Raw genomic sequence first — 12,526 nt, 5'->3', positions numbered from 1 at the left:
CTGCGCCACCACAGGTCAGATGAGAATTTTTGAATCATGAATAGGTATTACATTTGTCAAATGTCCTTTATGCATTTATTACAAGCCATAATTACGGCTTGCTAGAGTATTTCCTCTCCTAGTATCTCGTATTCCTAAACGAGACCCTTGGATCTGATGGGAATTTGCATGTCACTTTTATTTATTGCTAAGCTATAGAAAAGCACAATTTAAGCTTTTACTATCTATTCAGGACTTTTCAAGCTTTCATTGAATCTTCTAATAACCCACTGAGATACACACTGCTTATTTTCTCCATTTAGAAGATAAGGAAGCTGCCTGACCTGTGGTGGCGCAGTGGATAAAGGGTCAACCTGGAAACGCTGAGGTTGCTGGTTCAAAACCCTGGGCTTGCCTGGTCAAGGCACATATGGGAGTTGATGCTTTCTGCTCCTTCCCCCTTTCCTCTCTCCCCTCTCTATAATGAATAAATAAAGTCTTTTAAAAAAAGTATTCTATAGAAGATAAGGAAGCTGAGGCTCAGAGAGATGACATAGAAGCTGACAGCTGATCAAGCTGGATGGATGTTGAATCCAGATTTCTCTGATTACAAAGCCTGCGCTGTGACCATTATCATACTCTCGCTCAGCATATTTTCTTCTAGGGCCATAATGGCGAACTTTTTTATAAAAACCGCCCACTTCTGCAGTGCTGGTCAACCTGGTCCCTCCCGCCCACTAGTGGGTTTTCCAGCTTTCATGGTGGGCCAATCGTGGTGCCGTTTGGTTGCTCTGCTACCCCCCCCCCCCCATGAAAGCTAGACCGCCCACTAGTAGGCAGGAGGGACCAGGTTGACCAGCACTGCAAAAGTGGGCGATTTTTATAAAAAGGTTTACCATCATGGTTCTAGGGAGTAGTTTTTGTAGGATATGAGAGCAAAGCCTTGAAAATGTTTCTTTTCTTCTTTCTCCTGAGGTATGCTGAGAGCTACTCAGATGATGATTCAGATATGGAAGACTGCCCAGATCCCCAGGTAAGCCAAACATTCAAAGGACATAAAGGACATATACTTTTTAAAAATCATGATGAACCTCCTTAGAAAAAAATCAGGACTAGGATGACAGACTTTGAACATCTTCATCAGTAAACAACTGAATGCTTCTGTGCACAGGGTTAGTGAACTCTTGGGTTAACCATCTTTCCCGTATTTAATAGCTTGTTATACAGGGAAAAGAAGGGAAAAGACTGGCCAGAAATAAGAGCAGACATAAATTGAAAGGAGAATTAATGGTAAACCCTAACAAAAGGATATATTTTGTGCCAAAAAGGTAGCATTTCCAATCAGTAGACTTAGATTAAAGGGAAACATGGGAATATTGTATAAAATCATTTATAACTTACTCTCTTTTTCCCATTGGTAATTCAGTTTTTGAATTTATTAACAGTCATGAGGATACTCAGCTATATGTGATCTAGTTTTGAAATGATGGGATAGTAATGACTCATTGACTACCAGCTCATTTTCATACTTCCATCTGTTTGTTTGTTTTTGTTGTTGTTGTTGTTTTTATTTATTTGTTTCAGAGACAGAGGAAGAGTCAGAGAGAGGGATAGATAAGGACAGACAGACAGGAACGGAAAGAGATGAGGAGCATCAATCCCCAGTCCTTCATTGCAACACCGTAGTTGTTCATTAGTTGCTTTCTCATATGTGCCTTGACCGTGGGCCTTCAGCAGACCGAGCAACCCCCTGCTCGCGACCTTGGGTCCAACCTGGTGAGCTTTTTGCTCACAGCAGATGAGCCCGCGCTCAAGCTGACGACCTCGGGGTCTCGAACCTGGGTCCCTCCGCATCCCAGTCCGACACTCCATCCACTGCTCCACCGTCTGGTCAGGCTGTTTGTTTTTTACAGAGACAGAGAGAGTGAGTCAGAGAGAGGGATAGATAGGGACAGACAGACAGGAACGGAGAGAGATGTGAAGCATCAATCATTAGTTTATTGTTGCGACACCTTACTTGTTCATTGATTGCTTTCTAATATGTGCCTTGACCGTGGGACTGTAGCAGACCGAGTAACCCCTTGCTCAAGCCAGCAACCTTGGGTCCAAGCTGGTGAGCTTTGCTCAAACCAGATGAACCCACACTCAAGCTGGCGACCTTGGGGTCTCGAACCTGGGTCCTCCGCATCCTAATCCGACTCTCTATCCACTGCGCCACCACCTGGTCAGGCCCGTTTGTTATATTTTTTAAAAGTGACCATTCTTACTTGATTTTATTTAACTGCCAATTATGAATTGGTACATTAACTTGGAGTGGAGAGTGGATACATCTTTTTGGATAGTAAATTTTTGTGTTTGAATCATCTCATTGTGAGCACCTGTTTTTCTGACCGTACATGTTATGAGAAAAGTTGATGGGAGAGAAATGTAGAAAACTTACTACAGAGGCAATCAACCTTTCATGAGTACCTGTTGAATAACTTATACTAAAATCCTGTTTCTGCCAGTCCGCAAATCACATGAACACGTCCCTGCTCTCCTTATATCGGAAAGGAAATCCTGATTCCGTTTTCAGTACCCCTGAGATGGAGCAAAGAGAAAGCAGTGTTTCAACACCACCGGTGACTTCCAAAGCTGGCTCTGCTCCTTTGAAGACCCCTGCCAAAGGTTCTGAAGGAGGATGGTTCATTGACAAAACTCTAGGTGGAAAGAAAAACAGTTTTTTCTTAGATGCATCAGAGGAGAAAAGTAATCATCAGAAGACAATGTCTGAGATCGAGGTATTTTTGCTGTGAAATTTTAGTCCCACGTAGTTAGAGTACATTACAGTCTTCTCATTGAATATAATATTAAGCAGATTCTTGTGTTAAATAGGAGTCCTGGGCACTTTGAAATACATGTAGAGTTTCATCACTTCCCACTGCTGTCAGCATTTCCAGCCTAGTCCATGCCTCTATTCTTTTTTTAAATCAATATTTGTTACAGTTTATAATGCATCTACCCTTTCTTCCTTTTACTATTGGAATAACCTTCCAACTGGAGTTGACTGCCACTCTTGTTCCCCTATTTTATTCTTCACACAGAGATATCTTTTTTATGAGTTAAGTCAGATCGTTGTCATTCTTGTATTAAAAACCGTCCAGTGGCTTCAGTTAGCCTGAAATCAAAGCTCTTGCAGTGATTTGGGGAAATCCTACAGGGAAAGCCTGTACGATTGGCTTCCCTGCCGCCTCCTGGTCATATCCACTGCCCACCAGGCATTATCTCACTTGGGGCACTGCACTTGTTCTTTCTGTCTGGCACCCTCCCCAGATTCCTGTGGTCCCCTCCATCATCTCTTCACTGCTTGCTCTTTTCAAGTGTCATCTTCACAGAGAGGCCTCTTCTGACATGTACGTGAGATAGCACATTGCTGGGGACTCTTTCCTAACCCTGCTGTGTTTCTTTTTTGAAGTACTGGTAACCACCTACTTGTATAATTGTTTAGTTGGGGTATTTTTTTCTTTGTCTCTCTCCACTAGAATATCTGTTCCAAGAGAGAGCAAGGACCTTGTTTTGTTTAGTAATGTCCCTGGCTAAAATACATCTGGCATGTAGTTGTCAGTTTGTTGAATTACTGCCTAATGAGCTTTCTGAGATGAATTTACTAGTGAGAGTTAAAAAGAATTATTGCTTGGGGGATGTATTATGGAAAGTTCGTAATTGTGGGAAGTAGGAAAGATAAATTTTATAACAGCAAGGTGGTTTATTCTCACTTTAGGGTAATACCTTAAGGGACCCTATATAAATGTATACACTGAAAATATATAGAATAAGTAAATACTGTATTTTTCCAACCTTTCTCATTGAGATGTGCTATAAGCATAAAGTACACATTGGTTGTTAATGACTTAACTACAAAAATAGTATAAAACATCTTGTTAATTTTTTATATTATATATATATATATATTTTGTGTATGTGAGAGAGACAGAGAGAGGGACAGATAGGGACAAACAGGAAGAGAGAGTTGAGAAGCATCAATTCTTCATTGCGGCATCTTAGTTGTTCATTGATCACTTTCTCATATGTGCCTTGACCATGGGCCTACAGCAAACCAAGTGACCCCTTGCGCAAGCCGGCGACCTTGGGTCCAAGCTGGTGAGCTTTGCTCAAACCTGATTAGCCTGCACTCAAGCTGGCGACCTCCGGTTCTTGAACCTGGTTTCTCTGCGTCCCAGTCCGACACTCTATCCACTGCGCCACTGCCTGGTCAGGCTTTATGTTACATTTTGAAATGATATTATATATTGAAATGATAATGTATTGAATATATTTGGTTACATAAAAATTATTAATTTCTTTTTTCTTTTTCTTTTTTTTTTAGCAAGAGAGACAGAGAAGGACAGATAGGGACAGACAGATAGGAAGGAAGAAATGAGAAGCATCAATTCTTTGTTGCAGCATCTTAGTTGTTCATTGATTGCTTTCTCATATGTACCTTGACCAGGGGACTGCAGTCGAACCTGTGACCCCTTGCTCAGGCCAACATCCTTGGGCTCAAGCCAGTGACCTTTAGGCTCAAGCCAGCAATGATGGGGTCATGTTTATGATCCCACGCTCGAGCCCGCGACCCTGCACTCAAGTTGGTGAGCCCACGCTCAAGCCAGATGAGCCATGCTAAAGCCAGCGACCTCAGAGTTTCAAACCTGGGTCCTCTGTGTCCCAGGCCAATACTCTAACCACTTTGCCACCGCCTGGTCAGGCATTTTTTCCCTTTTTTTTAAGTGGGGCTGCTAGACTAGATATTTACATAAGTGGCCCACATTATATTTCTCTTGGATAATGCAAGAACCAAGCATTTTGATTTGCCTAAACCTCCCCCCCCCCTTTTTTTTTTTTTTTGTATTTTTCTGAAGCTGGAAACGGAGAGAGACAGCCAGACAGACTCCTGCATGTGCCCGACCAGGATCCACCCGGCACGTCCACCAGGGACTACGCTCTGCCCACCAGGGGGCGATGCTCTGCCCCTCCGGGGCGTCGCTCTGCCGAGACCAGAGCCACTCTAACGCCTGGGGCAGAGGCCAAGGAGCCATCCCCAGCGCCCGGGCCATCCCTGCTCCAATGGAGCCTTGGCTGCAAGAGGGGAAGAGAGAGACAGAGAGGAAGGAGGGGGAGGGGTGGAGAAGCAAATGGGCGCTTCTCCTATGTGCCCTGGCCGGGAATCGAACCCGGGTCCCCCGCACGCCAGGCTGATGCTCTACCACTGAGCCAACCGGCCAGGGCCTAAACCTTTCCCCTTTTGAATTATTAATGGACCTTTCCCAAATCTCTTTTCTTTAATCTGCCAGGATTCAAAAGAGTCTTCTCTTTTAGAGAGTAATAAAAAAAGGAAAGGCAGATTGAAGAGCAAAGGAAGCAAAAGGAAGAAGGAAGATCTTCAGAAAGTAGATGGAGAAATAGAAGCTATCCTGCAGAAGAAAGGTGAGATGCAGGTCTGGGGGTGGCAGTAGTTGCGTTTGCTTTGAGGGAGGCGTCATTCTTCCAAGCTGATTGGCTTTGGGGGCCTTCTGTGTTCAGAGACATTTACTAGGAGATGTTATAATATCTCATGGACCTTTGTTTACTTATGAATTGTTAAATTTAATTTTGAGTTACTACTGAATCACTGATCTTTTCACTTCCTTCCTTTTTGTTTACCAGCTAAAGCCAGGATGCTAGAATTCCAGATCTCCAATGCGAAGTTTGAAGATGTCGGAGGCAATGATATGACATTAAAGGTTATTCAAGTTCAGAATTTACTTCCAGTGTGCATATTGCTAATCAGTTAAGCAGACCAAGCCTACCTCTTTGTTTCTGCTAGGAACTGGGTATAGAAAGAGAGATTGGGAATGTGAGAAGGGCAAACCAAACTTGTACCCTTAGGAGGGTTATTTCACTTTTTAGAAGGGATGAAAGAAGCCTGATAACTTCAACGTTGTTACCACTTTAATTATGGTGTACATAAGATGAACGCTTTATAAATGAATAATATTATTTAAAAGTAGTGATAGCCTGACCTGTGTTGGCGCAGTGGATAAAGCGTCGACCTGGAAATGCTGAGGTCGCCGATTCGAAACCCTGGGCTTGCCTGATCAAGGCACATATGGGAGTTGATGCTTCCTGCTCCTCCCCCTTCTCTCTGTTTCTCTCTCTCTCCTTTCTAAAATGAATAAATAAAAAAATAAAAAAAATAAGTTTCTAAAAAAAAAAAAGTAGTGATAATAGTGGTTCCTACTTGCTTTTTAGTATCTACGCTATTCCAGTTACATGCTAGTTACTCATCATTACATCTTCAAGGTAGACACAAGGTAGACATTAGGAAATGAAGCTCAGATGTATTATTGCTGAAGTCACTCGATAGGTACCGGAGCTGGAATTCAGGCCTGGGTCTAAATCTAAAGCCTGCACTCTCTCTACTGTAGTTTGCTGCTCCAAAGAATAGGACGTTTCATTCCACATTGAATCTTTCTCTCTTGGGCTGGGAAAGACATCTTTGCTGTTTATTCCCTGCTAGGAAGTCTGCAAGATGCTCATCCACATGCGTCACCCCGAGGTGTACCAGCACCTGGGAGTCATACCTCCCCGTGGAGTTCTCCTTCACGGACCACCGGGCTGCGGGAAGACTTTACTCGCGCACGCAATTGCTGGGGTGAGGTTTGCTGACACTCGGCTGTTTTTATTTTTGGTGTTATTTGTTTTTTTCTCTTTGGTCAGCTTGAACCAGACTTGACATATTCTCAAGAGGACTGTGATCCTGTGTTCATTTCTATTACCTCTTTAAAACTGCTGTTTGTGAGATGCTATTTTTTTTTTAATGTATCCAGGGAAGAATTGGATGGGAAGCAAAATTATATAGCTGTGAACAACCCTTTTTCTTTTTTAATATAGTTACATTTTAGTTACTTCTCTCTAACTTTGAGCCAGGGGTTCTGATGAGCAGTGAAATAAAACTAAGGATGTATTTCTTTTTTATTTTTAAAAGATTTTATTTATTGATTTTAGAGAGGGGGGGGGTGGAGGAGCAGGAAGTATCAACTCATACTAGTTGCTTCTCATATGTGCCTGGACCAGGCAAGCCCAGGGTTTTGAACCAGTGACCTTCGCTTTCCAGATCAACATTTACCCCCTGCACCACCATAGGTCAGGCATGCATTATTATTATTTTTATTTTTTTATTTTTGCATGCTCTTACATTTTTTAGGATTAAAATATCCTTCCTAAAATGGATAACTTGGGTAAATAAAAAGTTAGCAATCTTATTTTACTCCCATACAGGTTTTTCAGAAACTGTATTGGTGATAAAATGCAAAATGTATGAGTAATTTCAATTTTTTTTTTCTTTCTGTATTTTTCCAAAGCCGGAAACGGGGAGAGACAGTCAGACAGACTCCCGCATGCGCCCTACCGGGATCCACCCGGCACGCCCACCAGGGGGCAACGCTCTGCCCACCAGGGGGCGATGCTCTGCCCCTCTGGGGCTTCGCTCTGTTGCCACCAGAGCCACTCTAGCGCCTGGGGCAGAGGCCGAGGAGCCATCCCCAGCGCCCGGGCCCTCTTTGCTCCAATGGAGCCTTGGCTGCGGGAGGGGAAGAGAGAGGCAGAGAGGAAGGAGAGGGGGAGGGGTGGAGAAGCAGATGGGCGCTTCTACTGTGTGCCCTGGCTGGGAATCGAACCCAGGACTTCTGCACGCCAGGCCGACGCTCTACCACTGAGCCAACCGGCCAGGGCTGAGTAATTTCAATTTGAAGAACAGGGTCTTGTACCGATTACTAATAGATTAGGTGCTCCATGAAACAAAGTGCTTTATTTTTTTTTAATGTTTATTTTATTGGTTTTAGGGAGAGAGAGGTAGGGAGAGGAAGAGAGAGAGACAGGAACATCAGTCTATTCCTGTACATACCCTGAGCGGGGATCAAACTGGCAATGTCTGCACTTCAGGATGATGCTTTAACCTACTGAGCTATCTGGCCAGAGCACAAAATGCTTTCTATAGGAGAACTTGATGGACTTGCCTTGTCCATATTCATTTGTTGGTTAAATTTCTTGTGTGATGCTGTGTGCCAGTGCTACATACAATAAACCCAGTTCTCATTTTCAAAGAGTTTTTCAGTCTAAGATGAGAGGCAGACATTAAACAGTTATTTATACAAATAAATGTCAACCTAGATACACTTGTGATAAGTGAGAGACCGCAAAAGTGTAAAATGCTATATGATTGTTACTGGGATACTCAAGAGTTGGGGTCAAAGAAAATATGGTTGTGGAAGTGGAACTTCAAGACCCCTCAGAGGAATGAGTAGGACTTAGGCAGGCTTGTAACCATGTGTTTGGGTGGAACAGTGATAGTTTCTCTTCTTTACATAAAGAGCCTGCCTTCTCTGACTAGTAAGTGGCTACTGGTCTGTGTTTAGGGTAGAGAATGCTAGTATAGTGTATGTCACAACCCCTGCAATTTCCTCTCCAACAGATAAATTTGTTTTGGCTCAGTTCTTGGGGGGGGGGGGCATATCTCTTGAGATTTAATACCCTTTATTCAGAAGAGATAACAACCTGACCAGGCGGTGGCACAGTGGTAGAGCATTGGACTGGGATGCGTAGGACCCAGGTTCAAAACCTCGAGGTCACCAGCTTGAGTGTGGGCTCATCTGGTTTGAGCAAAGCTCACCAGCTTGGACCCAAGGTCGCTGGCTTGAGCAAGGGGTTACTTGGTCTGCTGAAGCCTCACGGTCAAGGCACATATTAGAAAACAATCAATGAACAACTAGGGTGTTGCAACGAAAAACTGATGATTGATGCTTCTCATCTCTCTCCGTTCATGTCTGTCCCTATCTATCCCTCTCTCTGAATCTCTCTCTGTCTCTGTTTAAAAAAAAAAAAAAAGGAGAGAACAATTTTAAAATGACATCTGTAAAGCAGAAACAAATAGATAATATTTTGTCCATGTATTTGAATAAAACTGTAGATTTTAAAATAAAGATTTTTATTGGTCCAATACAGAAAGTAGTTTCTCAGGAAATTAGTCATTTTTAAAATGTAATTTTGAGAGAGGGACTAAATAAGGGAAAAGTAGGGAAGTTAAAAATAAAAAATTTGGTCATTCTTTTGTACATTTGTGCGTAGGAACTTGACCTTCCAATTCTGAAAGTCGCTGCTACACAGGTTGTGTCTGGAGTATCCGGAGAATCTGAACAGAAGCTGAGAGAACTGTTTGAGCAAGCTGTGGTGAGTCCGCCAGTGACCCGTGTCACGGTGTCAAACTGTTCAAGGTTATAGTGAGATCCTGTTTTCTCTAATGCTAGCACTTGTTACCTTCACTGGCCATCTTTTGTACACATGGGGATTTGCTACCCATGATGGCTAAATATTTAAAGTAGATTTACTGATATAGATCCCTGCATAAAATAATCTGTTTCATCTGAAACCAGACAGAAATCTAATTGGTGAGAAGTTCTGGGCTGTCATACCCAGTAGCGTATGTTGAAATAGATTATTAGCTTTGTGACCATTTCATTCAGTTTTACTTCCCATGGTTTAGGCTTGTCAGACAACTTGTAAATAGTGTGAGAATTGTTCACATCAGAATTATCACGTTATAAAAGCAACCATAGAAATGCCTTGATAAACTCTCTATTAGCATAATTGAAGCCGTGAAAAGAAAATTCTATCACCAGAGAAATGACAGCATGGATTTTATCCTATTTGTAATTCATGTTATTAAAATTTGGGTGTTGAAGAACTTGTGAGAAAGATGACATTGTGTCCAATTAAAGTTTTCTCTTCCCTGTTATGTTAATTATACTTCCTTTTTAATTAAAATTTTTTTTATTGATTTAAGTGAAAGAGGAAGGGAGAGAGAGAGAGAGAGAAAGGAACATTGATCTGTTCCTGTACATGCTCTCACTGGGAATCAAACCAGCAACCTCAGCGCTTCGGGACAATGCTCTAGTAGAGTCTAACCAAGTGAGCTATCCGGCCAGGGCCATTTAAATATTGAAAATGTAGAGTTCTGTGGCATTAAGTGTATTCATATTGTTGTTCAACTATCACCCTCCTCCATCTTCAGAAGTTCTCATCTTTCCAAACTGAAGCTCTGCCCATTAAATACTAACTCCTCATTATCCCCCCCCACCAGCTCCTGACAACCACCACTCGACTGTCTGCCTCTGTGAGTTTGACTACTTCAGATAGTTGGTGCTGATATTATCTCTTAACTTATTCTATCTTAACTCTTACCTAGTTTATATTCTAAAAAAGACTAACGGGCCCTAGCTGGTTTGCTCAGTGGTAGAGCAACAGCCTGGCATGTGGATGTCCTGGATTCGATTCCCAGTCAGAGCACACAGGAGAAGCACCCATCTGCTTTTCTAGCTCCCTCCCCTCGCTTCTCTTTCTCTCTCTCTTCCCCTCCTGCAGCTCAATTGGAGAGGAGTTGGCCTCGGGTGTTGAGGATGGCTCCATGGCCTCCAACTCAGGCACTAAGAAGAGCTTGGTTGCTGAGCAATGGAGCAATGCCCCAGATGGGCAGAGCATCACCCACTAGGGTTTGCTGGGTGGATCCTGGTTAGGGTGCATGCAGGAATCTCTCTCTGCCTCTCCTCCAACTGAATTTAAAAAAAAAAAAAAAGACTAGCAATCATTATCTACACTGGTGTATAGGAACTTCACCATCCTTCCTTATTCAGTGTAGTATTCAAAATAAGTCTCTTGTCATTTCAGTGTAGGATGATGATTAAGTTCTGTAGATGGATGGTGATAGTTGTTGCACAATAGTGTGAACATATTTAATGCCATTAAACTACATTTAAAATGGTTGAAGTAGTAAATGTTATGTATATTTTACTACAGTAGACAAATAAATTAAAAACAAAGCCTCTGATTCTTCTCAAAGTCTGCTCATAACAGATTCTAGGGAAAAGCTCTGATATTTTTATGTTGGTAGGAACTCATATAACATTTGTAGTAAGCATAGATTTTCTTATTTAAAGTTTATAACTTACAATTTACATTTTATATTATAGCAAATACGCCTGACTAACAAAATAATTTTGTTAGATTTATCATCACAAAACATGGATTGATAAAAAACAAACAAACCATGGATTAATGAGAAGACTATGAATGTGTTGTCCTATTTGGAGTCTCTTAAGCATCTTGTTTCTCTGAAGTCAGATAAAAATGAGAAGTAATAGCTGTTAACTGCCTTCTTCCAGGTTGTTCTTTTAGTGAATGATCCTTGAACTTGAAGATTATTAAAAATATATATAGTTAACTATGCTGCAGTATGGGAAATGTATTTATGATTGCCTTTTGTGATATTCTTATTTCTAGTCAAATGCACCCTGTATCCTTTTTATTGATGAAATTGATGCCATTACCCCCAAAAGGGAAGTTGCTTCCAAAGATATGGAACGAAGAATTGTAGCCCAGCTTCTAACCTGCATGGATGGTCAGTTTAATAAATTCACTTTGAGCTACTAAATTTTTTGTTAAATAATATAAGTAATAGGTCCTGGCTGGTTGGCTCCATGGTAGTGTCGGCCTGGCATGTGGACGTTCTGGGTTCGATTCCCAATCAGGGCACATGGGAGAAGCGCTCATCTGCTTCTCCACCCCTCCCCCTCTCGCTTCTCTCTGTAGCTCTTTCTCTCTCCCACACACACACACTCTCTCCTCCTCTTGCAGCCATGGCTTGATTAGTGAGAGTTGGCCCCAGGTGCTGAGGATGACTCCATGGCCTCCACCTCAGGCACTCAGATGGCTCAGGTTTCAACAGAGCAAGGGCTCCAGATGGGCAGAGCATCGCCCCCTAGTGGGCTTGCCGGGTGGATCCTGGTGCATTCAGGAATCTGTCTCTGTTTCCCCTCCTCTCACTAAAATAAGTAAATAATATGTGAAGATATAAAGCATTCAAATAGAATAAAACTCAGGGTAAAATGCAGAAGTCTCTTGTCATAAAAGATTACATTATTAAATTTTGGAGTGCACCTTAGTTCACACACATGTAAAAATACACTTAACATTGTTTGCTTTTCACAATATTTTGATTACATCATACACATTCTTCTATAACTTGCTAGTTGTATCTTAATAATGTCATGGAAATGTTGCCATTGTAATGCAATTATATTTATCTCTTTTTTTTTGTTTTTTTTGTTTGTTTGTTTTTTTTGTATTTTTCTGAAGCTGGAAACGAGGAGAGACAGACAGACTCCCACATGCACCCGACCGGGATCCACCCGGCACGCCCATCAGGGGCGAAGCCCTGCCCACCAGGGGGTGATGCTCTGCCCCTCCGGGGCATCGCTCTGTTGTGACCAGAGCTACTCTAGCGCCTGAGGCAGAGGCCAAGGAGCCATCCCCAGCGCCTGGGCCATCCTTGCTCCAATGGAGCCTCGCTGCGGGAGGGGAAGAGAGAGACAGAGAGGAAGGAGAGGGGGAGGGGTGGAGAAACAGATGGGCGCTTCTCCCGTGTGCCCTGGCTGGGAATCGAACCCGGGACTTCTGCACGCCAGGCCGACGCTCCACC

General features: G+C 42.5%; 1 protein-coding gene across 4 annotated transcripts in view; it reads left to right on the top strand.

Annotated features, from left to right (window-relative positions):
• NVL (nuclear VCP like) overlaps nt 1–12,526 on the top strand; it is an 88,205-nt gene that overhangs the window by 5,114 nt on the left and 70,565 nt on the right. For 3 of the 4 annotated variants that reach the window (XM_066380932.1, XM_066380927.1, XM_066380951.1), the window contains exons 5-11: nt 955–1,012; nt 2,487–2,759; nt 5,310–5,442; nt 5,662–5,738; nt 6,515–6,649; nt 9,121–9,222; nt 11,329–11,446. In XM_066380932.1, the coding sequence (XP_066237029.1) occupies nt 955–1,012; nt 2,487–2,759; nt 5,310–5,442; nt 5,662–5,738; nt 6,515–6,649; nt 9,121–9,222; nt 11,329–11,446 (896 nt within the window). The remainder of the gene's footprint in view (nt 1–954; nt 1,013–2,486; nt 2,760–5,309; nt 5,443–5,661; nt 5,739–6,514; nt 6,650–9,120; nt 9,223–11,328; nt 11,447–12,526) is intronic. The other variant, XM_066380941.1, reaches the window with a different exon arrangement.

This window comes from Saccopteryx leptura, chromosome 1 (genome assembly GCF_036850995.1).
Source record: "Saccopteryx leptura isolate mSacLep1 chromosome 1, mSacLep1_pri_phased_curated, whole genome shotgun sequence".
In the NCBI taxonomy this organism is placed as follows: Eukaryota; Metazoa; Chordata; class Mammalia; order Chiroptera; family Emballonuridae; genus Saccopteryx; species Saccopteryx leptura.
Note: the sequence above shows the minus strand (reverse complement) of the source record. Positions and strands in the feature narration are given on the sequence as shown.